The sequence below is a fragment of the Trachypithecus francoisi genome, unplaced genomic scaffold (assembly GCF_009764315.1).
Source record: "Trachypithecus francoisi isolate TF-2019V2 unplaced genomic scaffold, Tfra_2.0 Lachesis_group20, whole genome shotgun sequence".
Lineage (NCBI taxonomy): Eukaryota > Metazoa > Chordata > Mammalia > Primates > Cercopithecidae > Trachypithecus > Trachypithecus francoisi.
Window position 1 is genome coordinate 65,098,107 of NW_022681466.1, and position 27,399 is coordinate 65,125,505.

The 27,399-nt window shown below is 54.5% G+C and overlaps 4 protein-coding genes across 6 annotated transcripts; all 4 read left to right on the forward strand.

Annotated features, from left to right (window-relative positions):
- The first annotated feature begins 24 nt into the window (after positions 1-24).
- On the forward strand, positions 25-11,918 carry CTDNEP1 (CTD nuclear envelope phosphatase 1). The gene is made up of 10 exons (XM_033184819.1): positions 25-950; positions 5,071-5,137; positions 5,236-5,354; positions 5,555-5,626; positions 6,045-6,161; positions 6,278-6,389; positions 7,766-7,850; positions 8,156-10,088; positions 10,880-10,998; positions 11,418-11,918. The coding sequence occupies exons 1-8, from the start codon at positions 849-851 to the stop codon at positions 8,214-8,216; spliced, it is 735 nt and encodes a 244-aa protein (XP_033040710.1). The 5' UTR covers positions 25-848; the 3' UTR covers positions 8,217-10,088; positions 10,880-10,998; positions 11,418-11,918.
- On the forward strand, positions 9,878-11,923 carry GABARAP (GABA type A receptor-associated protein). Its single transcript, XM_033184824.1, has 4 exons — positions 9,878-10,088; positions 10,661-10,739; positions 10,880-10,998; positions 11,418-11,923. The coding sequence occupies exons 1-4, from the start codon at positions 9,999-10,001 to the stop codon at positions 11,496-11,498; spliced, it is 369 nt and encodes a 122-aa protein (XP_033040715.1). The 5' UTR covers positions 9,878-9,998; the 3' UTR covers positions 11,499-11,923.
- A 761-nt stretch (positions 11,924-12,684) lies between these two features.
- PHF23 (PHD finger protein 23) lies at positions 12,685-17,604 on the forward strand. 3 transcript variants are annotated; one of them, XM_033184811.1, is made up of 5 exons: positions 12,685-13,078; positions 14,973-15,004; positions 15,155-15,247; positions 15,865-16,702; positions 16,795-17,604. In XM_033184811.1, the coding sequence occupies exons 1-5, from the start codon at positions 12,700-12,702 to the stop codon at positions 17,007-17,009; spliced, it is 1,557 nt and encodes a 518-aa protein (XP_033040702.1). In that variant the 5' UTR covers positions 12,685-12,699; the 3' UTR covers positions 17,010-17,604. The 3 variants fall into 3 exon arrangements, with proteins under 3 accessions (XP_033040702.1, XP_033040704.1, XP_033040705.1); XM_033184813.1 differs by lacking the exon at positions 12,685-13,078 and adding an exon at positions 13,146-13,401; XM_033184814.1 differs by lacking the exon at positions 12,685-13,078 and adding an exon at positions 13,150-13,401 and having other exon boundaries at positions 16,066-16,702; positions 16,795-17,595.
- Positions 17,605-18,089: 485 nt separating this feature from the next.
- DVL2 (dishevelled segment polarity protein 2) lies at positions 18,090-27,397 on the forward strand. Its single transcript, XM_033184809.1, has 15 exons — positions 18,090-18,564; positions 21,882-21,951; positions 22,250-22,395; positions 22,526-22,635; positions 22,738-22,873; positions 23,004-23,094; positions 23,238-23,307; positions 23,467-23,606; positions 23,695-23,771; positions 24,692-24,759; positions 24,954-25,082; positions 25,202-25,333; positions 25,468-25,647; positions 26,102-26,320; positions 26,428-27,397. Exons 1-15 carry the CDS (start codon positions 18,371-18,373, stop codon positions 26,874-26,876), a joined length of 2,211 nt encoding a protein of 736 aa, XP_033040700.1. The 5' UTR covers positions 18,090-18,370; the 3' UTR covers positions 26,877-27,397.
- The last annotated feature ends 2 nt before the right edge of the window (positions 27,398-27,399 follow it).

Sequence of the window (27,399 nt, forward strand, 5' to 3'; positions counted from 1 at the left end):
TCTGGGCGTGCGCAGTACTGCAGCCTCGTTCGGAGTGCTTCTGGCTTTCCTTATACCTACCCCCATAGACCGCGCAGGGGGAACTTAGTCCCGGTGAAGCGAATACACGTCACCACCGGAAGCAGTGTCAAAGGGGAAGAGAGGGGGAAAGACAGGAGGAGGGAGTCCTTTGGGCGGTAAAATGGCGCCTGTCAGAGTGGGAAACCCAGCTGCAGAGGCTGCAGCCCCACTCCCCAGCGGCTAAAGGACCCCCGAGCTCGGGGAGGGGGAGGCCGCTCCGGCCCAGTGCTCCGCGCCCTTCGGCTCCCCCTCCCCCTCCTTCCCTGCTCCTTCGCTCTGCAGGGCCGTTCTCCGCTGCCTCGGCCCTTTGCGCGCCACAGCCCCCGCCCTCCCCGTTCCTGCGGGCAGCCCCCTAGCGCGCCTGCGCAGCGGGCCACTCTCCGCTTTCCCCCTTCCCCTCCCCCTCCCTTTTCCCTTCCTCCCTTTTCCCTAGCCCCCTCCCCCACTGCCCCCTCCCCCAATTATCCTTCCCCTTCCCTCCTGGTCTCGGAGGACCCCATCCTAGCCCGACCTGTCTCGGCCTGCAACCTCCCCGAAGCTGTCGGTGCCACTCCCAGCCCATGTGGGCCCCCGCGGGCTGCCCACGCCTGTCCCCCAGCTCCCCGTTGCGCTGGGCTTTCCCCTCGCCAGGGGTGGCTTTCTGAGCCGCCCGCTCCGTGCCCCTCTCTGCAGCCTCTCCTGCCACTCGGGGCCCCCGTTCCCCCTCCCGGCGGCGGGGGGCTGCCCCCGGGGGGCTGGCGGAGCTGGGCCGCGGGGGCCCCGGGGCCGGCGGTGCCGGGGTCATCGGGATGATGCGGACGCAGTGTCTGCTGGGGCTGCGCACGTTCGTGGCCTTCGCCGCCAAGCTCTGGAGCTTCTTCATTTACCTTTTGCGGAGGCAGATCCGCACGGTGAGCCAGGGTGGGCGCTGGCGGTGTTGGGGACTTCTGTCCGTGGTGGTCAGGGGTTTTCGGAGTGTCGGGCCTCTGTTTGGGCCTAGGAAGGGAGTCCTGGCAGGGGCTTTTCTCGCCAGAGAATTGGGCACCCTAAGCGGGGCTTGGGCTGGGGGGGACGGAGACCCTTGTAATAGAACCTAGCCCTTGGGGGTTTTGATGGGGCTAGATGGGTCAGGATTTGGTAACGCTTGGGGGCTAAGGTGGTGGGTGGGGCGCTCTTTTAAGAAAGCTGGAGTTGTTGCTAAAGAAACCCAGAGGCGGGGAACACCTGTTTGATGACAGCCAGATCTGTTGATGTGGGCTTGTGAAAGACCCTATTTGGAACAACGGTGTTTGGTCCCATAACAAGGGAGAGACAGACTTGTGTGTCAAGGGTGGAGGTGGGTGGGAGGGCTTGTTACAAACAAGGACTGGAACTTGGCCCTGGGTGTGAAGGAGAAACCCTGAGGTTCCCATTAAGAGAACTCTTCCAAAAAGACTGAAAATTTATTTCATAGTGTGAGTGTAGGTATCTGGATTTATAGAGGACTAAAGCAGATGCGTTTATGATGGGCCTCTTTAATTGTGGGAGGAAGTTCAAGGTGGGTGCTGTGCCCACCATTAAAGTTTGGGTGTCCCTGTCAGAGGACAGCGCTGGTCAGTTGCAGGGCTTGAATCTGAGGACATGTTTGCTTCTCCAGGAGAGCCTAGCATTCTGACGGTACTGTCTCGATGGACCCAAGCATCTCTGGGTCCCCTCCCCCTTAGCTTTTCTCCGAGGTCAGAGCTCCTTCAGCTAACAGCACTTCTAAATGAATGTGCTCTTGTGGTCTCACCACCACCAGGGAGAATCCTCGGAAGGAGTCTGGGGAGAATTTAGTAAGCAGAGACAAAGGTTCAGGGTCTGTACTCTGGTCTGTATCCCTTAGCATACCTCAATACAGTTTGAAAGAATAAACCCAGGTTGGGGTGACCTGGGGTCCAGGGAATTTCCAGAAAGCCCTCAGTGGTAGTGGTGGTTGACTTAACTGATTTGGGAGAATGGGTCTGGTCTTGGATTCATTCTCTCCTTTACCAGTCTGCTTCCACTTCCTGATTTAGGGCGCGAACAGTACAGGATGGTTGTGGCTCTAGGCTGTGGCCCGGAGACAAGAGCTAGGAGCCAAGAAAAATTTAGAGTCAGAGATGCTGGGATATATGTGGGGCTGTCTCCTGGGGTTTTATTTTCTTTTCTGAGACAGTCTCGCTTTGTCGCCCAGGCTAGAGTGCAGTGGCGCAATCTCGGCTCACTGCAACCTCCACCTCCTGGGTTCAAGCGATTCTCCTGCTTCAGCATCTCGAATAGCTGGAATTACAGGCACCCACCACCACACCTGGCTAATTTTTGTAATTTTAGTAGAGATGGGTTTTCACCATGTTGGCCAGGCTGGTCTCAAACTCCTGACCTCAAGTGATCTGCCCGCCTTGGTCTCCCAAAGTGCTGGGATTGAGTCACTGCGCCCGGCCTCTTGGGGTTTTCTTTATGGGTTGACTGCCATCTTCTCTGACGTTCTCGCTCTAACACATCAGTTTTCTGGGTATAGGGAGTGGTGCTTCAGCTCATCCACAGGTTACTTCCAAAATTGCTCTCCTTTGGGCAGCACTGACCCCACAGTCTTTTGTCCTCCCTTCCCTTCCAATCTGGTTTCTTTCCCCTCCCCCTTTCTGGCAGATGCTTGGAGCATTCCCTTCATGCCCAGCATATGCAACCCGAGATAGCAAGGCTAGACACCGGAGCTGTTTCGGACCTCATCATGGCCCAGGGAGAAAAGAAGGGCAGATCTTGACTAGGGGGACAGAGCCCTTTGGGTTTAAAAGGGAGAGCCTGGTTCTGGTGTGGCTTGGGGCCTAGGTATGCACTGAAGAGGATTTGTGCCTTTGAAGAAAAGTGTGGAGGAGGGAATTGCCAGGCTTTGCATGGGGAGATGTGCGTATTAGGAAATAGGAACCCCTAGAGAAGGCTTGGAGAAGCAGAGCTGGAAGGATGAGGTGGTGACGTCCTTGTCCCTTATTCACCTCTCACTTATGGCCCTGACTTCACTCTGGCCTTCTCCAAACCCTGCCAGTCAGCCTGGCAGGGGCTTTCCAGTATTCTTTGCCTCGCCCTGGGTACCAGGATAAGGGGACTGTTCAGAGGGCTGAGGTTCTCTGAACTTGTGACTTGGCTAGAAGAGACAGAAGTGGACAGGTGGCTGGTTAAAATAGGCCTGGTGGCTTCTAGCCAGAGGAACTTAGCTGACCTGAAAACCTCTGGATTCCCTTATTCTATATTCCCATTAAGGACCAGGAATCTCCTCCTGACTCCTACTCCCTGTGCACTAGGGAATCTGAGGCTCTCAGTTCCCAATGTGAGATGATGGTAGTTGCTACAAATAATTCTTGGGGTGAAGGTTGCATTGTGGGGGTCATTTCTTTGTTCAGTGTAACAGGATAATATCATAGCTAAGACGGCAGCTTCGGCTGGGCCGGGGGTTCACGCCTGTAATCCCAACACTTTGGGAGGCCAAGGCAGGTGGATCATGAGGTCAGGAGTTCGAGACCAGCCTGGCCAATATGGTGAAACCCTGTCTCTACTAAAAATACAAAAATTAGCCGGGTGTGGTACACGCATCTGTAGTCCCAGCTGCTTACGAGGCTGAGGCAGAATTGCTTGAACCTGGGAGGTGGAGGTTGCAGTGAGCCGAGATCATGCTACTGCACTCCAGCCTGGGCAACAGAGCGAGAAAAAAAAAAAAAGAGAAAGAGGCTGGGCGCGGTGGCTCAAGCCTATAATCCCGGCACTTTGGGAGGCCGAGACGGGCGGATCACGAGGTCAGGAGATCGAGACCATCCTGGCTAACACGGTGAAACCTCGTCTCTACTAAAAAATACAAAAAACTAACCAGGCGCGGTGGCGGGCACCTGTAGTCCCAGCTACTCGGGAGGCTGAGGCGGGAGAATGGCGTGAACCCGGGAGATGGAGATTGCAGTGAGCTGAGATCCGGCCACTGCACTCCAGCCTGGGCAACACAGCGAGACTCCGTCTCAAAAAGAAAAAAAAAAGAAAAAAGAGGGCAGGTTCTTGGGTTGAACTACATTGGTATAATCCTGGCTCTATCACTTCATTGATTCTACTATTTTTTTATTTTTTATTTTTTTTTGAGACGGAGTCTCACTCTGTCAACAGGCTGGATGTAGTACAGTGGCTTGATCTCGGCTCACGGCAACCTCTGCCTCCTGGGTTCAAGCCATCCTCCTGCCTCAGCCTCCTGAGTAGCTGGAGCTACAGGCACGCACCACCACGTCCAGCTAATTTTTGTATTTTTAGCAGAGACGGGGTTTCACCATGTTAGCCAGGATGGTCTCCATCTCTTGACCTTGTGATCTGCCCGCCTTGGTCTCCCAAAGTGCTGGGGTTACAGGCATGAGCCACCATGCCTGGCTGATTCTACTAATATTAACTGACCACCTTTGCTGTAGTGTTCTGGGAACTGGGAATACAGCCATGATCTAGACAAAATCATATTCTCATGGAGTTTTCATTTTAATTAGGGAGAGAAACAACTTAAGATAATTTCTGTGTGGCCTCAGTTTCTTTAACCTTAAAACAGGAATAACAGTAATATTAGGGTTGTTTTGAGGATTACATGAAAAAGGCCAGGCGTGGTGGCTCATTCCTGTAATCCTAGCACTTTGGGAGGCCAAGGCAGGAGGATCACAAGATCAGGAGTTTGAGACCAGCCAGGCCAATATGGTGAAACCCCATCTCTACTAGAAATACAAAAATGAGCCAGGCATGGTGGCGGGCGCCTGTAGTCCCAGCTACTAGGGAGGCTGAGGCAGGAGAATTGCTTGAACCCGGGTGACGGAGGTTGCAGTGAGCCGAGATCGCGCCACTGCACTCCAGCCTGGGCAACAGAGCGAGACTCCATCTCAAAAAAGAAAAAAAAAAAAAAAAAAGAAGAAATAATCCTAAATTACATACACAGTACCTGTGGTAAATGTTCAGTATGTGCTCCCTGTTACTGGGGAAGACTTCCTTATCAAGGGTTTCAATCCTCTTTTGTGCTATTTCTAGGTAATTCAGTACCAAACTGTTCGATATGACATCCTCCCCTTATCTCCTGTGTCCCGGAATCGGCTAGGTAAGTATGTGGTGGGAAGCCTCCTTTCGGGTGAAGTAGGGGCCAGCCAGCTTTGGGCCAGAGGTTGGTCAATATTATTCTTCCCCACTGTGGTTCAGCCCAGGTGAAGAGGAAGATCCTGGTGCTGGATCTGGATGAGACACTTATTCACTCCCACCATGATGGGGTCCTGAGGCCCACAGTCCGGCCTGGTACGCCTCCTGACTTCATCCTCAAGGTGTGTGGTGGTGGGGAGTGATGAAATGGTTCCATCTGTTCCTCTGCCCAGACCTGGACTCCCTTTCCCAGTCCCAGAGCATCTGTCTCCATCCACTGGCACCAGTGTCAGCCTGGAGGAGGGAAGCAGGTGGGTGGGGTGTTTTCTAGGCCTGGGTTGTGGTGGTCGTGACTTCCCCCAGCCCATCTGTTCTTCTATAGGTGGTAATAGACAAACATCCTGTCCGGTTTTTTGTACATAAGAGGCCCCATGTGGATTTCTTCCTGGAAGTGGTGAGTTTTGGAGAGCTAAAGGGAGCTCTGTAATGAAGGGATGGTTTTAGGGCTCTGGGGATTCGGAGGATTTGGAGGAAGGGGTGAGGAGAAATGGGTAAGAGCAGTTTTTGAGAGGGGAGGATGTGGAATGGTGGGGAAGTGGCTGTCAGTACTTGGGGTTCATCTGTTGTGCTGATGTAATTCTTTTCTGCCGGCATCTTTCTCTTTTGCTTGCATTTCTGAATCTTAAGAGTGTAGGATGCCTAACACTGAGTTTGGAGGTTTGGGCTGGGGGTTCAGAATTTCATGTCCTCCAAGACATTTGACGTTGATGGAAGGCCTGAAGGACTATGCCGTTGCCCTTCTGAAAGATAACTGTATGTCTAAAGGGATCATCACCTTGTATGGCATCGCCCTCTCCCCCAATCTATTTCAGGTGAGCCAGTGGTACGAGCTGGTGGTGTTTACAGCAAGCATGGAGATCTATGGCTCTGCTGTGGCAGATAAACTGGACAATAGCAGAAGCATTCTTAAGAGGAGATACTACAGACAGGTAAGCTAGAATCCCAGTCTAAGAGCGTGACTTGGGAAGGAGGCCACCAGGGAGGGATCTGGGTTTGAGGAAAGTATCCTGGAGAGAGGCCTACTACATAATCCCCTGCCTTCCAGCACTGCACTTTGGAGTTGGGCAGCTACATCAAGGACCTCTCTGTGGTCCACAGTGACCTCTCCAGCATTGTGATCCTGGATAACTCCCCAGGGGCTTACAGGAGCCATCCAGGTACGGGGGAAGGTGGTAAGGCTGGCAGGACCAGAACATGGTTCTGAGAAGGTATTTTTCCAGGAGACCTGGGCTTTGGTCCTTGAGAGCTGGGATTGCCTAGATCATTCCTAGTTTGCGAAAAGTCCAAATGCAAGTTATTTTTCTGTTTCAAGTGAGATACCACATACGTCCATTTCATAAGTCAGATTTCTTATGTCATTTTTTTCTTTTTTAAAATTTATTTTTGGCCAGGCACTGTGTCTCATGCCCGTAATCCCAGCACTATGGGAGGCTAAAGCAAAAGCACGTAGATCACCAGGTCAGAAGTTCGAGCCCAACGTGACAAACATGGTGAAACCCTGTCTCTACTAAAAATAGAAAATACTAGCCAGGCGTGGTGGCGTGTGCCTATAATCCCAGCTACTCGGGAGGCTGAAGCAGGAGAATCGCTTGCACCCGGGAGACGGAGGTTGCAGTGAGCCGAGATCGTACCATTGCACTCCAGCCTGGGTGACAGAGTGAGACTCCATCTCAAAAAAAAAATTAAAAAATAATTTTTCTTAATTTTTGAGATAGTGTCTCACTGTGTTGGCCAGGCTGCAGTGCAGCGTCATGATTATAGCTCATTGCAGCCTCGATCTCCCAGGCTCAAGTGATCCTTCTGCCTCAGTCTCCGCAGTAGTTGGAACTATAGGCGTGCACCACCATGCCCAGCTTTATTTATTTATTTATTTATGAGATGGAGTCTTGCACTGTAGCCCGGGCTGGAATGCAGTGGCGTGATCTCGGCTTACTGCAACCTCTGAGTCCCAGGTTCAAGCGATTCTCCTGCCTCAGCCTCCCACGTAGCTGGGACTACAGGCGCCTGCCACCATGCACAGCTAATTTTTTGTATTTTTAGTAGCGACGGAGTTTCACCATGTTGGCCAGGCTGGTCTTGAACTCCTGACCTTGTGATTCGCCTGCCTTGGCCTCCCAAAGTGCTGAGATTACAGGCGTAAGCCACCACCCCTGGCCAATTTTTTGATTTTTAGTAGAGAAGGGATCTCGTTGTGTCACCCAGGCTGGACTCAAACTCCTGAGCTCAAGTGATCCTCCCACCTCGGCCTCTCAAAGTGTTGGGATAACAGGTGTGAGCCACTGCGCCTGGCCAAGTGTGTTTCAAGTGAGGCACAATGGCAGTTAGTTTGACTAGAAGCATCAATAAGTATGAGACCTGGTGATTAAAACTTAATATTGGAACATAAATCAGGAAAGTTTTTTACTTAGGTTGTTGACTGCCAGTAGTGGGAGGTATATGTTTTTAATAATAATTCCTCCTTCCCTCCAAGAAGATAAAAACACCCAGTCTCTTGAATTCTGTTTCTCCTCATCTGCATTTTCACCCACCCTAGACAATGCCATCCCCATCAAATCGTGGTTCAGTGACCCCAGCGACACAGCCCTTCTCAACCTGCTCCCAATGCTGGATGCCCTCAGGTAAGGGAAGTGGGCTCTGGACACTTGGATATCTGAAGAAAGGAGGAGGTGGGGGATCCTCAGAGGGAATAAAAAACGTTTGTCCTGTTTTAACTCTCTTCCCTTAATAATTTAACATTTGGAACCAGGTCTTCTTACTTAAAAGCTCATCACTTTAGCGAGTAGGCTGTGGGCAAATTGAACCTATCTAATCATGAATATGGTGATAATTTAGGCCCCACATCTCCAGTGATGCCGCCTTACATGAGTGTTGTGAGGTTATCAACTATAAGGTACTCTACCAATGCAAGTTATTGTCACCCCAGGTTCACCGCTGATGTTCGTTCCGTGCTGAGCCGAAACCTTCACCAACATCGGCTCTGGTGACAGCTGCTCCCCCTCCACCTGAGTCGGGGTGGGGGGGAAAGGGAGGACGAGCCCTTGGGATGCCGTCTGATGCCCTGTCCAATGTGAGGACTGCCTGGGCAGGGTCTGCCCCTCCCACTCCTCTCTGCCCTGGGAGCCCTACACTCCACTTGGAGTCTGGATGGACACATGGGCCGGGGGCTCTGAAGCAGCCTCACTCTTAACTTCGTGTTCACACTCCTTGGAAACCCCAGACTGGGATACAGGCGGAAGCCTAGGAGACCGAATCAGTGTGTGTGAAGAGGCAGGACTGGCCAGAGTGACAGACATACGGTGATCCAGGAGGCTCAAAGAGAAGCCAAGTCAGCTTTGTTGTGATTGGATTTTTTTTTAAAACTCTTGTACAAAACTGATCTAATTCTTCACTCCTGCTCCAAGGGCTGGGCTGTGGGTGGGATATTGGGATTTTGGGCCACTGGATTTTCCCTAAATTTGTCCCCCGTTTCCTCTCCTTCTATTTTTCTCTCCTTAGAATCCCTCAGACCTGTAACCAGCTTTGTGTCTTTTTTCCCTTTCCTCTCTTTTAAACCATGCATTATAACTTTGAAACCAAAGCGGCCCTAGGTCCTTCTCTGGGGTTTTGGGAAGTGAAGGGAGGGAACTTTGTTTACATGCACCCTGTCCCCCGGGCAGAGGGGAAGGGACTGCTGTTGGACTCAAGGGGCAGGGGGAACGGTGGTGTTGAGTATGGGGATACAATAATGAATGTGGCCACCAGATGCTTTGGCGGGAAGGGCCGAGGATGTGCGCACTGGTGGGGAGTAGAAGGATACCTTCGGAGCAGCAGGCTAGAAAGCAAGAAAGGAGAAACCTGGACGGCCAAAGGGCGTAGAGCTGGAGAAACGTCGGGCTTCGTCCGGGGTACTGACGTGGACAGGCTAAGCGGGCGCTGGCCCTCCGACCTCCGCTGTCCGGGGAGGCGTCGGTCCCCACTCCCCGCCGTCGCCCAGGCGGCTCCACCTCCCCGCGCCCGCCCCAGCCGGCCCTACTTCGCGCACCCGCCACGTGACGCTCCGCCCTCTTTGAGATCACATGATTTCACTCAGAAACCCTGCGGTGTTCCTCCGCGCTGGCGTAGTCTCTACCCCTTCAACCTCCTCTCCAGTCCCTATTGGCCTACTCATTCTTGGCACTTAAGCGTTCTGTACCTCTCTCCAAACATCTGTTTTCTTTTTGACTTCTTACTTCTGGAGATCATCTCCGCCACTTGGGTACTACTTTGTTTTGGTGTTAACGGCCGCCTTCAGCGTAGCAATACGGTTCGTGAATAGCTAACCTTGTAATTGTCTCTGCTGTTCCTCTACGTTGTTTCCGAAAGGAACTTGGAGTAGCAAGTCTCGTATGATGATTACCATATCTTACTCCTCTTCAGCCCCAGCTTCGTTGAGGGAAAGGTTGGGGAACAGGTTTAGAGTTATTTTCCATGAGCAAAAGCCAACCGTCTTTGCTACGTCGCCTGCGTAGCCCACAAATTGATTCCAAAGCGATTACGCTAATGGCGTGAGGGGGCCGGTCAGTGGGTGGTGCAACGCTAGCAGCGTTAGCACCGCTGAGGTAGTGGCGTATCTTAGTCCGGGGGCCGTCCCCGATAGTCGGGGGCGGGGTTGGTGAATAGGGAAGTGGCGCAAATTCGTGGATCGCTCCGCTGAATCCGCCCGCGCGTCGCTGCCGTCGCCGCCGCCCCCCGTCCCGGCCCCCCCGGGTTCCCTCAGCCCAGCCCGGTCCAGCCCGGTTCCCGGGAGGATGAAGTTCGTGTACAAAGAAGAGCATCCGTTCGAGAAACGCCGCTCTGAGGGCGAGAAAATCCGAAAGAAATACCCGGACCGGGTGCCGGTGAGGACAGAAGCCAGGGCCGAGGGCGCGGGACGCTTACGCTGACGCCACAGCCTGGCCTTGGATCTGGGACGGGCAGCGCAGGGATCAGGCTGCTGGCTGTGTTGGGGTTGGGAGCGAGCCTGAAACTGCTGTCCTTGGGACCGAGGATGAAAGGAGTGGGGTAGTGGTGGACGTGGGGTTGAGAGGGATGTGGACAGGGGACAGAAACGTTAGCATTTGTGTGAGTGGAGGCCTTAGAGAGTTTGACAGCCTGAGCCTCAAATGGCCATCCCCCCAACTAGCTAAGGTTGCGAGATTGAATCACTAGTGGACCCAGACAAGTCCTCTCCGTCTGATTAAGATAGTTGTTTATGGTGACGCCCTATTCGGTGGATGGATCCTGGATATTTAAATAAGCTCCAGTCAGTGAGGTCAGGATCTCTGGGACTCAGTGCTGCACCGCGTGTACAAAAACAAAGAGATGAGTCTGGGGTAGATTTGGGTACTAGGAATATTGTTACTTGAGTTCTTGACAGGTGCAGCTTGGGCGCTGCATTCCTTCTGTCTCCTAATTTTCATCTCTTTATCAGGTGATAGTAGAAAAGGCTCCCAAAGCTCGGATAGGAGACCTGGACAAAAAGAAATACCTGGTGCCTTCTGATCTCACAGGTGGGAACCTGACCCAAGGCTCAGGCTTGCTTCCTGTGGGTGGGAGTGCAGTCTCTGTGGGAGAAGGCTCCACCTAGCAGCTGTTCTTTTGAGGGCATTTTTGACCTCTGTGACTTTCTTGAACCTTGTATCTTTTGCAGTTGGTCAGTTCTACTTCTTGATCCGGAAGCGAATTCATCTCCGAGCTGAGGATGCCTTGTTTTTCTTTGTCAACAATGTCATTCCACCCACCAGTGCCACAATGGGTCAGCTCTACCAGGTATGGTGACTGGGAAGTGGTGGAGGCTTTGGAGAGGAATCTTGGAAGAGCGTGAGGGGAAGAAAGTGTTGTTACATCAGTAGTTTTGGACTAGCTTCCTCGCTTGCCTTAACATTCCATAATAGCCGTGGTTTTGGGGGTGGGAACAGAACAGTAGGAGTAGAGAGAAGGAAAGAGAACAGTGAGCTAGAGAAACTGTTAGGGACTCTTCCCAGTCTCCCTCACCATTCCAAAGCAGCAGAAAACAGTTTGAGGCCTTTTTGCCCAGGACTGCAGAGATTATGTTGCTCGTGTGCTAGGCCTTGGAGTCAGTGAAGGAGTCGGGCTCTGGTTTCTGGTTCTAGAAGAAAGTGTCCGGGTCGTAGTTGGTTTAAGTAACTGGAGCCGAGCTGCTGAACAGTTTTCTGCCTTCATCCCAGGAACACCATGAAGAAGACTTCTTTCTCTACATTGCCTACAGTGACGAAAGTGTCTACGGTCTGCGAAGCTGCTGTCCCTGAGCTGGAGGGGGGCCTTGTTCTACAAAGAGAGAGGTGGCCCCCTTTTCTTGAACTCCTCCTCCTTCAAGCTCAAACACCACCTCCATTATTCAGGACGGGCACTTCTTAATGTTTGAGGCTTTCTCTCCAGCCTCTCTTAGGAGGGGTAATGGTGGAGTTGGCATCTTGTACCTCTCCTTTCTCCTTTCTTCCCCTTTCTCTGCCTGCCTTTCCCATCCTGCTTTAGACTTCTTGATTGTCAGTCTCTGTCACATCCAGTGATTGTTTTGGTTTCTGTTCCCTTTCTGACTGCCCAAGGGGCTCAGAACCCCAGCAATCCCTTCCTTTCACTACCTTCTTTTTGGGGGTAGTTGGAAGGGACTGAAATTATGGGGGGAAAGGTAGGAGGCACATCAATAAAGAGGAAACCACCAAGTTGAACTGAATTTTGCCTTGTGTTGCTCCCCTCGTCCCGCTGATTTTTAGTCTTTCCAAGGTGTCACTGGGTTTCAGTGGTGGGGAAAGAAGAGTATTGGGTACAAGGTGGAGGAATAGAAGTATATTTTGGTTTATTCTGTCCATGTTGGGCTTTTCCCTGTCTGCAAAAAGAGGGTGCTTTTGTTGTGATGGAATGGAATACTGAGGATCATTTCATGAAACTTTAGTTTTTTTTTTTTTTTTTTTTTGAGGCGGTGTCTCGCTCTGTCGCCCGGACTGGAGTGCAGTGGCCAGATCTCAGCTCACTGCAAACTCCGCCTCCCGGGTTCACGCCATTCTCCTGCCTCAGCCTCCCGAGTAGCTGGGACTACAGGCGCCCGCCACCTCGCCCGGCTAGTTTTTTTATTTTTAGTAGAGACGAGGTTTCACCGTGTTAGCCAGGATGGTCTCGATCTCCTGACCTCGTGATCCGCCCGTCTCGGCCTCCCAAAGTGCTGGGATTACAGGCTTGAGCCACCGCGCCCGGCCGAAACTTTAGTTTTATGACATGTATGTGAAACTGAATGTTAAAAATGCTCATGTAAAACATGTTTTTTTTTTGTTTTTTTTTTTTTTACTGTGGATTCCTGTGGAGAAAGTTCCAAAGTACCTGCTTTAGATGAACATCCACATTTGCTAGAACATTCTAATTAAGGAAGATATTTTCATGTGTGCAAGCTAGTAAAACGGCTGTTTTCAGTTGCATGTCACTTGGCTAGACTTCTGGTGTGTGGGATCCAGCAGAATGCAATCAGGGAGGGAGAAGACTGGGAGGGCGAGCCATTATCGCCAGGAATACTTCATCTCCCAGCAATCATTTCTCCGGCAGGCCGGAAGTGGGGCGGTCCCTGGGGGGAGAAAGAAGCTGCAGAACAAGGCAGTATGGTGGCCGAGAGTTCTAATCCCTTCTTCCTCTTCTTTCTTGGTCCCGCCCAGCCTACATCTCCCAGGGACCTGCGCGCGCACTTCCGCTCTCCCCTCCGGCTCCCGGTCTCCCCGCCACTCCCCGGGGGAGGGGAGCGGCTTGGTGCGCCTGCGCCAGCCTGTGGCTTTCTGGGAATCGAAGTTCCGGAGGCTCATGCGGTCCCTTTTCCGCTGTCCCCGGACGGACTACAAAACCCTTGGTACACTGCGCCTCGGCGCCGGCGGAGGGAGGAGGGAGGGAGGAGAGAGGAGGAGGAGGAGGAGGAGGGAGCAGGCGGCCGGCGGCGCGGGGGGAGGGGGCCCGGTCCGGGAGTGCGGGAGGCAGTGGTAGAGGGAGGTGGCGGCAGCGGCTAGCGGACTCGAGTCTCAACCGGGCTGAGGCGGACACTTCTGTGGAGCGAAGCAGTGGGAGCATCGAGCACTAGAGGCGGCACCGGGATCCCCGGCTCCGGGGAGGGGGGCGCCGGACCGGGAGGAGGGGAGGGGGCGATGCTGGAAGCCATGGCGGAGCCCAGTCCCGAAGGTGAGCTTTCGACCGGCGCGGAGCGCTGAGCCGGCGGGGGGGGCGGACGAGGAATCAATTGGCAAACTTGGAGGTCGAGCCCCGAAGCCCAGCGGGGGAGTTCGGGGAGGGGGTCGGGAGGCTGGCCCTGGAGGTGGGAGAGCGACGAGTTGAGAGACCTTGGAGAAAGAGGAGTGGGAGACTGGGTTGGGGTAGTTGGAGATCAGACGGTGTGGGGGTGCGGGGGATAGGAGCTTGAAATCCGGAGCCTCGGGGGTTAGGGCCCGAAAGGGCCACCGGCAGATTGGGGCCCTGGAACTGGAAGGTTGGGGAAATCCAGTGGCCGGGAGTTGCTCAGGAGAGAGGACGTAGAAGAGGCTGAGTGAGGGGCCCGGTAGTTCGCCGAGGTGGGGTAGTTTGTGGCGGTGGTACGGGAGCTCCGGATAGTTGCCGCCGGAGAATGCCCGGTGATTGTCGGAGGGGTGGGCAGGTAGTTGTGGGGAGAAGAGGGGGTCTGGGTATTGTCTACGGCAGACGGACCTGTACCGGGGGGTAGTTGTGGAGAGAGCGAGCCAGGAAGCGAGGCGAGCTGGGTAGTTGTAGGGGGTGTTGGGGCGGGGTGGGGGGGTTAAGACCGGCGACTTGCGGGGGGGTAGGGTTGGTCCGCGAGGGTTAGAGCCTGGGAGTTGCTGAGGGTGAGGGGGGCATCGGTGGCAGCAGCGGTGGCTGCTGTGGAGAGAGAGAGTGGCTGGTTGGGGGGAAGGGGCTGGAGTTGAGGGGTCCATAGCCTAGTGACTGGGTGGTGAGTACGGGGGCGGAGGGGGGGCGGCGGCGGCCGGAGAGGGCTCGGAACAGGGCCGGGGGGCCCGGCGGGGAGCCCGGGGAGCTCGAAACGAGGAGGGGCCAAAGCCCCGGATGGGGGCGGAGGGACGGCGAAATTGTGGGGAGCGCGGTATGGGGGGGGCAGGTGGGGCCGCGTCCGGGTTAGAGCTCCCGGGTCTGTCCCGGCCGTGAAGTAGCGTTGGATGCGTGTGCCTGTGTGTGTTTGGGGTGGGGGTGAGGGGCGCGCCGGGCCGCGTGCTCGAGTAGAAGGGGCCGGAGGGCGGGGAGCGGTTCGGCGTGGTCATCCTGGACCCTGGGGGCCGGCGGGCGGCGTGTGCGGTCTCGGAGGGCCTGAGGCGGTGGAGCGCGGTCGGATAGGAACTCGGGGCTCTGGACGCATGTGAAGGACGGGGGCGGCGGGCGGCGGCCCGGACGCGGACCCGGGAGCGGTAAGGTGGGGTGGGGCGCTGAGGGATCCGAGTAGACTGGAGTCGAGAGAGACCGTGAGTTGGGGGGGGGGCGGGGCGCCGGGCCTCCGGTTGGGGGAAGGGGAGCGCTATAGCGAGGCCTCAGAGGGCGCCGCGCCCAGGCTCCGCCCCTCGCGGGGCGGAAGGGGGAGCAGGGGCGGATCCAACGCAGCTGGGGGCCTGCTGGCCTGGCAGAGGGACCTGGGAGAGCCCGGGGTTCACTTAGGAACAACAGGGTTTAGAGGGGTAATTTTACACAGACCGTTTCCTAGTGTCTTGACTCAGCTTTTATTGCTTTTCCAGATCCACCTCCGACCCTGAAGCCAGAGACTCAGGTGAGATCTCCCTGATCTTTGCAGCCTAGAGGCCCTGCCTGACAACGCCCCCCGCCCCCCTTTTCTAGACGCCTCACTTAGGGACTGTGTCTCTGGGAATGCCCTTAAACTGTGTGGCTTTCCATGTGATCCATGTCTCCTTCCTTTCAGCCACCAGAGAAACGGCGGAGAACAATTGAGGATTTCAACAAATTCTGCAGTTTTGTTTTGGCATATGCTGGTTACATCCCCCCTAGCAAAGAGGTAGGGGCAAGAGAATTACTGACTTGAGGCTGGTGTCGTGGGACTAGAGAGTGGCTGTTGTTCAAATAGAACTGTATTGCTTTATAGGAGGAGGCCCCTAGAAATATGTAAGACTAGAGGGAAGTTGGAGCTTCTTAGGACTGGGGTAGGAAAGCCGGTATGCAGGGAGTGGATGGCAGGGTTAGCTAGCTTGAACAGCAATGAAGAGCAAGGGGGATCTGGAGTCGCTGCTCGAGATTTTGGCAGTCTCGAGGTGCTGTGAATGGAAGGTGTTTATGGATAAATTTTAGGGAGATGAAAATGGTAACAAATGAGGCTACACAGAAAAAGAGCTAAGGACATACGGCTCTGGTCTGGGGGACACCGTGTTCCACAGGCCCTGGGTAGGGGCAGCGGTGAGGTATCAAGACTCAAAGGTGGAGGTAACACAAGAGTGGTCACGAGGACATGCTGATGGGAGTTGGGGTGGGGAGAAGTTTTGGGAGTACAGTGGGATTTAGTGGTTGAGGTAGAGGACATTTTGGGGTAAATCTAGTCACTCCTTTTCAAGCTGGGTTTGTGGAGGGGCTGAGATGACACTGAGGTTCTGCTGACCCTGGTCTCTCTCCCCTTTTAAGGAAAGTGACTGGCCAGCCTCTGGCTCCAGCTCTCCATTGCGAGGAGAGAGTGCGGCCGACAGTGATGGCTGGGACTCGGCCCCCTCAGATCTTCGAACCATCCAGACTTTTGTTAAGAAAGCAAAGTCATCCAAGAGAAGGGCAGCCCAAGCAGGTCCCACCCAGCCAGGACCCCCAAGGTCCACTTTCTCTCGTCTGCAGGCCCCCGACAGTGCTACCTTGCTTGAGAAGATGAAGCTCAAGGACTCTCTCTTTGATCTGGATGGGCCCAAGGTGGCATCTCCTTTGTCCCCCACATCCCTGACACATACCTCCCGGCCCCCTGCTGCTCTTACCCCCGTGCCCCTTTCCCAGGGGGACCTCTCCCATCCTCCTCGAAAGAAGGACCGAAAGAACCGAAAGTTGGGGCCAGGAGCTGGGGCTGGCTTTGGGGTGCTTCGGAGGCCTCGGCCAACTCCTGGCGATGGGGAAAAGAGATCTCGAATCAAGAAGAGCAAGAAGCGGAAGTTAAAAAAGGCAGAACGGGGGGATAGACTCCCACCTCCTGGGCCTCCCCAGGCACCCCCCAGTGATACAGACTCTGAAGAGGAGGAGGAAGAAGAGGAAGAGGAAGAAGAGGAAGAGATGGCAACAGTGGTAGGGGGTGAAGCCCCAGCCCCTATGCTCCCAACACCCCCCGAGGCTCCTAGGCCCCCTGCCACAGTGCACCCTGAAGGAGTCCCTCCTACTGACAGTGAAAGCAAGGAGGTGGGCAGCACCGAAACAAGCCAAGATGGAGATGCTAGCTCCAGTGAAGGCGAGATGCGGGTCATGGATGAGGACATCATGGTAGAATCAGGTGAGAGGTTTGGGCTGGGGTGAGGGGTTTGAGGGTGTTGTGGATCCAACAACTGCTCAGGCAGAATACCAAACAAACCTTTTTTTCCCTAGGTGATGACTCATGGGATCTGATCACATGTTACTGTCGAAAGCCCTTTGCAGGGCGGCCCATGATTGAGTGCAGCCTGTGTGGGACGTGGATCCACCTCTCCTGTGCTAAGATTAAGAAGACCAACGTCCCTGACTTCTTTTATTGCCAGAAATGCAAGGAACTGAGGCCAGAGGCCCGGCGGTTAGGGGGGCCTCCCAAATCTGGAGAGCCCTGACAGCACCACCTTTAGCCTGGAACTTCCAAATGACATGATTTGGGAACTGAGCCTCAGGGTCCTCAGCCTACCCCCTGGAGCTTGGATACTGTCCGCACTTCAAGGCAGGAATTCCCAAGGGAGACTTGTTTGAAAATGAGTGTCTCACTTTCCTACCCTATCCGTCCTCCCCACTCCGGACTTGAAATTGAACCCATTACGGTTGCGGGTGGGAGGCTGTCTGTGTCTCTAGACACACAATCTCTGTCTCTTGGACCTGCCACCATCACTTTCTGGGTCAGGATTGGAATTGGGATGGAATGGGACAGTTGTCTATAAAACTCTAGTGTAAATATTAGCACTCCCCTCCCTCATCTTTTCTTCTATTTCACTCCCCATTTATTTTCTTCTACACCTGTTGTATTTTTAATTTTGGACTTCCCCTACTGGGCATGGCAGCTCAAAGGTGGAGTACTAGAGCCTGGCCAAGCAAGGAAGGAAAGCAGAAAGGTGACGATTCTCACTCACCTCTTTTGTTTTTAATAATATTGGCCGCTGTTTGTACAGACAGCCTGCGTGTTGTAAATAAAGCAGAGTGGGCTCTTTTGTGTTTATAGCCCTCACTGTCCTGCTTGGGAGGGAGGCTTTGGTGGCTGAAGACTAGCTGGAGGTGGGGCTGAAACCCACCTCTCATAGTCCAGTCTGAAGATGGCACAGCACTGGACCTCTCCCACCCCAAGATACTTGAGTAAGCCACCTCAGAGCTTTCATTGTATTTGGCCCTCCCCACTCGAGTCTAGGAACCCCTACAGTCCCCACCTTCACTCCCTGCACGCACACTCCTGCGGGTCAGAGTTGCTTCGCGCTCCCGCCGGGGTGGGGTAAAGCCGGGTGGGAGTCGACTGTCCGCTTCCTGAGGGCACAGGCCAGCTTAGCCTGGGTGCTCAGAGGACCTCGGCTGGGGTACACCTTTGGGGGCTGGGAGACCGTTGCTGAAGGCAGCGATCACGTGGTGGGGGTACTAGGAGGAGTCACGCGGTCACGTGACTGGGAGGGGTCACGTGACGGGGGCGGCTGAAGAGCGCGGGTGGGCGGGTTTAGGTCACGTGACATGAGGAGAGGTGGGCGGGGACCTGGAGGACGCTCGCGTTGTCGGTGGCGGTGGCGCGCGGCGGCCGCTGAGACCGCGGCTTTGAGTCGCACCTCGCGGCCCGCCCCCCGCCGCCACCCTTGCCGACCCCTGCTTTTTTCCCTTTGCTTCTCTCCAGTACTGGGTCCGTCCTGTCCGCGCTCCCGCGTCGGCTTGCGGGTGTGCGCAGGCGCGGCAGGGGCCATTAGCCCCTTGGGTGGGCGGTGGAGCCCGGGAGCGCGCGGGCGAGACCATGGCGGGCAGCATTGCTGGGGGCGGTGGGGTTGGGGAGACGAAGGTGATTTACCACCTGGATGAGGAAGAGACTCCATACCTGGTGAAGATCCCTGTCCCCGCCGAGCGCATCACCCTCGGCGATTTCAAGAGCGTCCTGCAGCGGCCCGCGGGCGCCAAGTACTTTTTCAAGTCTATGGATCAGGATTTCGGGTGAGCGCAAGGCCTAGATAGGACCGACGGGGGCTTTGCTAGAGTGGATTGGGCGACATGGAGGGGCACACATCTACTTCGGGCCACTCTACGATTTTCTGGCCTGTGGTGGAGCAGATTGTACTATGCTGAGGTAGGTTGACTCTCCCAGGATGGACAAGGTTATGCTTGGATAGATTGAGGCACACGGACAGACTAGGATATCCTAAACCAGATTAGAGAAGATTAGGCTCTACTGGAATAGGTGGGGGCATACTGGTTTATTTTGGAGTATTCTAGACTGTACTGAGTAAATTGATCTATCGTCTGGTCGTTTAGTACGTTCTCAGGAGTCCTGTAACGCTTGTAATCACAGCACTTTGGGAGGCCGAGGCGGGCGGATCACGAAGTCAGGAGATCGAGACCATCCTGGCTAACACGGTGAAACCCCATCTCTACTAACTAAAAATACAAAAAATTAGCTGGGCGTGGTGGCGGGCGCCTGTAGTCCCAGCTACTTGGGAGGCTGAAGCAGGGAGAATCGCTTGAACCTGGGAGGCGGAGGTTGCAGTGAGCCGAGATCGCGCCACTGCACTCCAGCCTGGACGACAGTGCAAGACTCCATCTCCAAAAAAAAAAACAAAAAACAAAACAAAAAACCTGGGCCATTATGGACTCTACTGGGCTGTATTGGTTAATCCTGGTTTCTCTTGGGGCAAGACATGGTTTTATTGGAGCACTCAGTATGAGGGCAGACAAGGCTGTTGGGGCCCATGGTAGTACAGGTAGCTGTATTGGGGTATTCTGGTCTATATTGGTGCAGACAGCTGCGTGTGGGGACATTCTAGGCTGTGCTAGAATAGATTGGGCTATCCTAGGGTAATTTGGACATTCAGGGCTATCTTGGACTATATTGGCGTGTAAATAATGCAGAGAAAGCCCTTTTGTGTTCATGGCCTTTGGGACTGAGCCCGCTCTGGGTCCTCAACCTCTGCTTTCTTTCTTTCTTTTTTTTTTTTTTAAAGACAGAGTCTCGCTCTGTCGCCCAGGCTGGAGTGCAGTGGCTCATTCTCGGCTCACTGCAAGCTCCGCCTCCCAGGTTCACGCCATTCTCCTGCCTCAGCCTCCCCAGTAGCTGGGACTACAGGTGCCCGCCACCACACCCGGCTAATTTTTTGTATTTTTTAGTAGAGACGGGGTTTCATCGTGTTAGCCAGGATGGTCTCGATCTACTGACCTCGTGATCGGCCCGCCTCGGCCTCCCAAAGTGCTGGGATTACAGGCATGAGCCACTGCGCCCGGCCCAACCTCTGCTTTTTTGAAGGCAGGCTGGATTAAGTTGGGATAGCATGGGTTTTAGAAGAACTGAACAAACTGTACTCTAGCTAGAAAGATTGTTTGACATGGGAAGGGTGATACTCTCTTGGGAGTTATCTTGGCTTTAAGTCAAGGTTCTTCTAGTTGTCAGCAATGCAATCTTGGACACTTAATTTAAATTTTGTGTCTTGATCTCGTGTGTGACACGGAGAAAATCACAGAATGAAATGGTTAGTTCAGGTGTGTGGTACGTAGTAAATTCTTGGTGAATGGTAATTGTCGTTAGTATTGAGGCTGACTACTCTATAAAGGTTATGGTGATACAGAATAATTTGTTTTAAGAGTGGACTGAGCTATGCTGAGATTGTGTTATGTACGGAAGAATCCTACATGATGCTGAGACAGATTGGTAGTGACTGAGCTGTGTTGTCACATTGACAGCAAATGGATTAAGTTGATATATATCCTGGCTCTTATGACCATATTAGGCTAATGGGTTAATTAGACAAGGTGTCCTAATTTGGGGGCAAGGGTATGTGTGGAAAGAGAGAGAGAAACAACCAGGGCAGAGAGTCTGATGCTTTATACGTTTATTCATTTAGTTGACAGTATTTGTCAGTGCCTAAGTGTCAGTGTGTGGTGTGTGACCTGGACATGGTGTTGATGAGAGTAAGTGTTCATGGTTTGATGTCGTGGTTAAGAAGAAGAGGCAAGTCCAGTCCACCACAGGGAACCCATTGGAAAGATGACCCCAAGGCTGGGCTTTGGGATCTGTCAGGCTGAGCAGATTGCTTCGTGCCGAATTTTATGCCAGATGAGGCACAGGGGAGTGGGAATCCCAGCTTGCTCTCTCCTTGGGAGCTTTCAGTCTAATGAGGAGCTCCCATTGTTTGTTTGATCTAATGGGTGGTTTTGTTTTTTGTTGTTTTTTGTTTGTTTGTTTGTTTGAGGTGGAGTCTCACTCTGTCGCCCAGGCTGGAGTGCAGTGGTGCAATCTCGGCTCACTGCAACCTCCGCCTCCTGGGTTCAAGTGATTCTCCTACTTCGGCTTCCGGAGTAGTTGGGATTATAGGTGTGCACCACCGTGCCCGGCTGATTTTTGTATTTTTAGGAGAGACAGGGTTTCATCATGTTGGCCAGCTCCTGGCCTCAGGTAATCCACCCACTTCGGCCTCTCAAAGTGCTAGGATTACAGGTGTGAGCCACTATGCCTGGCCTCTAATAGGTGTTTTTACTCAAGAAAGGACAGTCTTCTAGAAATGAATTAGAGAAAACTAAAGGAAAGTATAAGAGTAGAAACTTGGTTGAGGACCGAAGCCTTTTTTTGGAATTTTTTTTTTTTTTTTTTTTTTTTTTGAGACAGATTCTTGCTCAGCTGCTCAGGCTGGAGTGCAGTGGCGCAATCTTGGCTCACTGCAACCGCCGTCTCCTGGGTTCAAGCGACTCTCCCGTCTCAGTCTCCTGAGTAGCTGGGATGATAGGCACCCACCATCATGCCCAGCTAATTTTTGTATTTTAGTAGAGACGGGGTTTCACCATGTTGGCCAGGCTGGTCTTGAACTCCTGACCTCAGGTGAGCTGCCCACCTCAGCCTCCCAAAGTGCCAGCATTACAGGCGTGAGCCACCGTGCCTGGCCTTTTTGGAAGGTTTGTAAGGAACAGGGATGGGGTTGAGAGGAGGCTACCTGCCAGTCTCGTTAGATAGGTATCTTAGGCAGCTGCATCAGCATAGGGGATTGCCTTTGAAATTGTACTGAGAGGTTTGAATCAGACTCAAGGAAGTCTTTGGAACAGCACTACGCCCCTGAGGGTGTGTTACGGAGAGGAGAAATAAGGAAAGGGGATTGAGTTTGGAGATTTCTTAGATGTCAGAGTGAGTTCTTTCAATATAAGAGAAGACCTGAACAGGGCAGGAGAAAGTCAGCATCCTGGAGCCAGGTGAAGATTGGGAGGAACTTTGATGGGGATGGGGGTGGGGGTGGTTGGTCCAGCTCACTGACCTCCACCTTGTCTCTTGGCAGAGTGGTGAAAGAAGAAATTTCAGATGACAACGCCCGCCTCCCCTGCTTCAACGGAAGGGTGGTATCCTGGGTAAGAGGTGCAGATGCCGGGGGCTGGGTCCCCTCTGCATTCCAAGCTTCCCCAGGCCTCAGTCTGTTTCTGTAGCCCTCTCCCAGGCCAGGTATTAGCAGCCCTGGTTCTTTACCTCCTATCTGTTTGGAGAGCCAGCGAGAGGCCCTCAGCCTTCTCCTTCTGGAGTCTCTAATACTTGCTAGGTTATTTTGCTTTTCTCCAGCTCTCTGAGACCCTTTCTCATTCTTTCACTTACTGCAACCTGTCACACCCCGACTCCCAGGTGAGCCACTGTTTATTATTTGCACTCTTCTAGCTGGTGTCCTCAGATAATCCCCAACCCGAGATGGCTCCTCCAGCCCACGAGCCTCGGGCAGAACTGGCGCCTCCAGCCCCACCTTTACCCCCTTTGCCACCCGAGAGGACTAGCGGCATTGGGGACTCAAGGCCTCCATCCTTTCAGTGAGTCCTTCTGATTGTTGACTGCGGGAGAGGGAGGTGAGGAGGGAACCCAGGCCTTTTGGTAGGGTACGCCTAGGATCCGGAACCCTGTTCTCCTGATGTGGATTGGAAACCATCTCTGCCTGTCCAGCCCTAATGTGTCCAGCAGCCATGAGAATCTGGAGCCTGAGACAGAAACCGAGTCAGTAGTGTCACTGAGACGGGAGCGGCCTCGCAGGAGAGACAGCAGTGAGCATGGCGGTGAGGGGCAGGCCTGGGGGCCGGGAAGGGCTGGGCCAGACCCCAGCCTTGGTGGGGTGAGCAGGGGGAAGCTTGATTCCTGAGCTTCCTGTCCATATGCAGCTGGGGGCCACAGGACTGGTGGCCCCTCAAGGCTGGAGCGCCACCTGGCCGGATATGAGAGCTCCTCTACCCTCATGACCAGTGAGCTGGAGAGTACCAGCCTGGGGGACTCAGACGAGGAGGACACCATGAGCAGGTGTGGCTCCGCACAGCTCTCCCCAGCACGCCCAGCCCCGTTTCTTCTCCTCCAGTCAATCCTCTCGTTCTTTCTCTTGACCCCATGACCACTTTGGCCTACGTTTGCTCTCCTTCCAACCTCCTGGCAGGTTCAGCAGCTCCACGGAGCAAAGCAGTGCCTCCCGCCTCCTTAAGCGCCACCGACGGCGGAGGAAGCAGCGGCCACCCCGCCTGGAGAGGGTGAGGGGTTCCCACGGGAAGGCTGGTGCTGGGAGAAGGTGGGGCATAGGCTTTGGTTTGGGTGGTGCCTGGACACTGGCAGCACCCCAGGGTTGACCCTGGGTTATTGAAGGGCACTCTAGCTCCTTCTTTTCCCACCACAGACATCGTCCTTCAGCAGCGTCACAGATTCCACCATGTCTCTCAATATCATCACAGTCACGCTAAACATGGGTATGGGGGGAGCCTGTGGCTAGGGCGTAGGGAGGGCCTGGTCTCTAGGGTTCCAAGGGTCCTGCGGCTGGGGCTCCTCTCCTCACATGGCCTCTCTCTCTAGGGTTCTGGGGGTCCTGCGGCGGGGGCCTCCTCTTCTCACATGGCCTCTCTCCACAGAGAAGTACAACTTCCTGGGTATCTCCATTGTGGGCCAAAGCAATGAGCGGGGAGACGGAGGCATCTACATTGGCTCCATCATGAAGGGTGGGGCTGTGGCGGCCGACGGGCGCATTGAGCCAGGGGACATGCTGTTGCAGGTATGCTGGGGTAGGGCCACCGAGCTGCCCTGCACGGGAGCCCTCAGCCTCTCCCAGCATGCCTCTGACCCACGTGCTCTGCTTCCAGGTGAATGACATGAACTTCGAGAACATGGGCAATGACGACGCTGTGCGGGTGCTGAGGGACATTGTGCACAAGCCTGGGTAAGTTGCCGCGCAGGCTGCAGGTCCTCAGTCCTCTTTTTTTTTTTTTTCTCTTTCGTGTTTTGTTTTGCAATTTTATTAAGTAGTAAGGCGTGGTGGCTCATGCCTATAATCCCAGCACTTTGGGAGGCCGAGTTGGGTGGATCGCCAGAGGTCAGGAGTTTGAGACCAGCCTGACCAACATGGTGAAACCCTGTCTCTACTAAAAATACAAAAATTAAGTGGGGGTGGTGGCGCACACCTGTAGTCCCAGCTAGTGAGGAGGCTGAGACAGGAGAATCACTTGAACCCCAGGGGGCGGAGGTTGCAGTGAGCCGAGATCACACCGCTGCACTCCAACCTGGGCGACAGAATGAGACTCCGTCTCAAAAAAAAAAAAAAGTGCTAGGACATAACGTTCAAAGTACGTGAAACAAATGCATGACGTATCAAATATACTAGAGTGAATATCCATGTCACTGCCACCTAGACCATCAAATAGGAGATTGCTCATGTTCTAGAACCTCCTCCTCAGATGTCCCTTCCTGCTCCCAAATGCCTCCCTCCCCCAGGGGTGGTCACTCTCCTGACTTCTTTGGCTATCGCCATAACAGAGAAAAGCTTTGCATCACTCGATAGTTACCACTCTTGCATGTATCCTTGAACACCACGGTTTCATTTTACCTGTTTTTGGTCTTTCTGTGAATGGAATTGTACAGCATGTACTCTCTTGTCTCATTTGGCAGTATGTTTTTAAGAGTTTTCCATGTTGATGAGTCATCTGCATTGTGGTGCCTTCCACCCTCACCTTCTCTAGCCCAGCCACGAGGTGCTTGCTTCTCCCTCTCTTTGTGTCTCTTAGTCCATCCTTGCTTCAGGCCCCCACCCTCCTGAGGCCTCCTCTTCCCCTGCGCCCTTGACTGGACTTCTCTTCCCCATAGCCCCATTGTGCTGACTGTGGCCAAGTGCTGGGATCCCTCTCCTCAGGCCTATTTCACTCTCCCTCGAAGTGAGTGACACTCAGGGAGGGGGCCTGAAGTTGGGGGTGGGGGCCAGCTAGGAGGCTGGGGCTGGACCTCTGGTCATGGGGAATGGGTGGGAGGAGGGTCCAGGCAGAGGTGGAACAGGAGGCTGAGTCAGGGAGGGACTGGGCTGACTTTTGGGGACTGAGAATGGGTCATTTTGGTGCCATCTTTGTCCCAGATGAGCCCATCCAGCCAATTGACCCTGCTGCCTGGGTGTCCCACTCTGCGGCTCTGACTGGCACCTTCCCAGCCTATCCGGGCTCCTCCTCCATGAGCACCATTACATCTGGATCCTCTTTGCCTGATGGTGAGCCACCAGCCCACCGCATCCCACCCTCCCAGCAGAAGGCTGTCCTGCAGTGGTCTGACCCATTGCCTTTGTGGGAGTGATCCCTGACTCTGATTCCTTGTGGTCTCCTCTGCCAGGCTGTGAGGGCCGGGGTCTTTCCATCCATACGGACATGGCATCGGTGACCAAGGCCATGGCAGCTCCAGAGTCTGGACTGGAAGTCCGGGACCGCATGTGGCTCAAGATCACCATCCCTAATGCCTTTCTGGGTACGGCTGGGTCCTGGGCAGGTGGCTGGAGAAGGGGAGGAGGAGGCAGCCAAAGCTGGGAGTGGCACAGGCAGAGGCGAGAGCAGGAGTTGGAAGGAGAACCTGAGGCCTTTTTCCACTATGGATGCTCCCAGGCTCGGATGTGGTTGACTGGCTCTACCATCACGTGGAGGGCTTTCCTGAGCGGCGGGAGGCCCGCAAGTATGCCAGCGGGCTGCTCAAAGCGGGCCTGATCCGACACACCGTCAACAAGATCACCTTCTCTGAGCAGTGCTATTACGTCTTCGGAGACCTCAGTGGTGGCTGTGAGAGCTGTGAGTTCCTCTGCCCCAACTCTGGGAGTGTGGCTTTGCCTGCCTTGTTCTGCCTCTCCAACCCTAGACCTAGCCTAGAAACCGCAGCCAGGGCCACCATGGATGGTCGAGCAGCGTGTGTCCCGCACTAGGTCCTGCATTGGCCGAGGATGGGGGCTGACGTCCACCCATGCGCTGCTGGACAAGCCACGCGCCAGGTGCAGGACTGTGTCCACCGGGGGAAGGTGCACCTCCTCCTGAGTCCCACAAAGACATGGGCTAGTGGTGGCCCTGGCTGTGCCTCTGCCCTCATGGCAGAAGTAGATGGGAGTTTCCTGTCAGAGACCCTTGTGAACCCGTTTTGAGCCCCATCGTGGGTTGGTCTGGGAGAACTTCCCAGTTCCTCTCCATTCCATGTCTTGGGGCCTTAGCGTCTTGAAGCAGTGATTTCTTCCTCGCTTCCCTTGCTTTCCAGACCTAGTCAACCTGTCTCTCAATGACAACGATGGCTCCAGTGGGGCTTCGGACCAGGATACCCTGGCTCCTCTGCCGGGGGCCACCCCCTGGCCCTTGCTGCCCACTTTCTCCTACCAATACCCGGCCCCACACCCCTACAGCCCGCAGCCCCCACCCTACCATGAACTTTCATCTTATACCTTTGGTGGGGGCAGTGCCAGCAGCCAGCACAGTGAGGGTAAGTCATCCCCACATACCTGTACACCTAGGGTCTGAGGGTGGATCAGAGGGGAGCCAGGGGGGAGCCTAGGTGAGGACTCAGTTGCCCCTCCCCTCCCTCCACAGGCAGCCGGAGCAGTGGGTCGACACGGAGTGATGGGGGGGCAGGGCGCACAGGGAGGCCCGAGGAGCGGGCCCCCGAGTCCAAGTCCGGCAGTGGCAGTGAGTCTGAGCCCTCCAGCCGAGGGGGCAGCCTTCGGCGGGGTGGGGAACCAAGTGGGACTGGCGATGGGGGCCCTCCTCCATCCAGAGGCTCAACTGGGGGTGCCCCTAATCTCCGAGCCCACTCGGGGCTCCATCCCTATGGACCACCCCCTGGCATGGCCCTCCCCTACAACCCCATGATGGTGGTCATGATGCCCCCACCCCCACCTCCAGTCCCTCCAGCAGTGCAGCCTCCGGGGGCCCCTCCAGTCAGAGACCTGGGCTCTGTGCCGCCAGAACTGACAGCCAGCCGCCAAAGCTTCCACATGGCCATGGGCAATCCCAGCGAGTTCTTTGTGGATGTTATGTAGCCCACTGTGGGGCCAGGCTTGGCCTGGCGTTCCTGGTGTGTGACTGGGTGTCCTGGCCATCATGTGCTTGCTCTTACAGTGCCTGGGCTCAGCCTACCAGCTGCTGCCATATAGGAGATTGTGGCCACTGTGACTCTCACCAGCAGTGCCTGGTTCCTCCCCCTTCCCTCGGGTAGACAAGGGACCTTTGATTATTTTTAGCTTTTTTTTTTTATAAGCCTTTTTGGGGGTTAAAATAGAGTTTCTTACATTTTTGGGACTTTTTAAATAGGCATTTTCTCTTTTATATGAAGAATTCCCGTCCGTTGGGCCCCTTCTAACCCCAGAATGTGACCTCCTCCTCCAGTTATCCATAGCCCTGCCCTGTGCAGGTTTGGGGGTGGTCAGTGGTACCCTGGGGTTAGGCACCCTAGACAGCAGCCTGAGGAAGCTGGGAGATTTGGGCCATGTAGCTGCCTTTGTTACTCTATTTATTTTAGTCACTTGTATAAAACACCAAATAAAGCAATAGAGGCAAAATCCC

What these genes read in the sequence shown, in the direction of transcription:
- PHF23 (XM_033184811.1), top strand. Translation starts at nt 12,700, where the DNA reads ATGCAATCAGGGAGGGAGAAGACTGGGAGGGCGAGCCATTATCGCCAG. An exon ending in GACGGACTACAAAACCCTTG is followed by an intron (nt 13,079 to 14,972) that starts GTACACTGCGCC and finishes TTGCTTTTCCAG; the next exon opens with ATCCACCTCCGACCCTGAAG. An exon ending in ACATCCCCCCTAGCAAAGAG is followed by an intron (nt 15,248 to 15,864) that starts GTAGGGGCAAGA and finishes TCCCCTTTTAAG; the next exon opens with GAAAGTGACTGGCCAGCCTC.
- GABARAP (XM_033184824.1), top strand. Translation starts at nt 9,999, where the DNA reads ATGAAGTTCGTGTACAAAGAAGAGCATCCGTTCGAGAAACGCCGCTCT. An exon ending in GGTGCCTTCTGATCTCACAG is followed by an intron (nt 10,740 to 10,879) that starts GTGGGAACCTGA and finishes TATCTTTTGCAG; the next exon opens with TTGGTCAGTTCTACTTCTTG. An exon ending in CAATGGGTCAGCTCTACCAG is followed by an intron (nt 10,999 to 11,417) that starts GTATGGTGACTG and finishes CCTTCATCCCAG; the next exon opens with GAACACCATGAAGAAGACTT.
- CTDNEP1 (XM_033184819.1), top strand. Translation starts at nt 849, where the DNA reads ATGATGCGGACGCAGTGTCTGCTGGGGCTGCGCACGTTCGTGGCCTTC. An exon ending in TGTGTCCCGGAATCGGCTAG is followed by an intron (nt 5,138 to 5,235) that starts GTAAGTATGTGG and finishes ACTGTGGTTCAG; the next exon opens with CCCAGGTGAAGAGGAAGATC. An exon ending in CTCCTGACTTCATCCTCAAG is followed by an intron (nt 5,355 to 5,554) that starts GTGTGTGGTGGT and finishes GTTCTTCTATAG; the next exon opens with GTGGTAATAGACAAACATCC.
- DVL2 (XM_033184809.1), top strand. Translation starts at nt 18,371, where the DNA reads ATGGCGGGCAGCATTGCTGGGGGCGGTGGGGTTGGGGAGACGAAGGTG. An exon ending in ACGGAAGGGTGGTATCCTGG is followed by an intron (nt 21,952 to 22,249) that starts GTAAGAGGTGCA and finishes GCACTCTTCTAG; the next exon opens with CTGGTGTCCTCAGATAATCC. An exon ending in TCAAGGCCTCCATCCTTTCA is followed by an intron (nt 22,396 to 22,525) that starts GTGAGTCCTTCT and finishes CTGCCTGTCCAG; the next exon opens with CCCTAATGTGTCCAGCAGCC.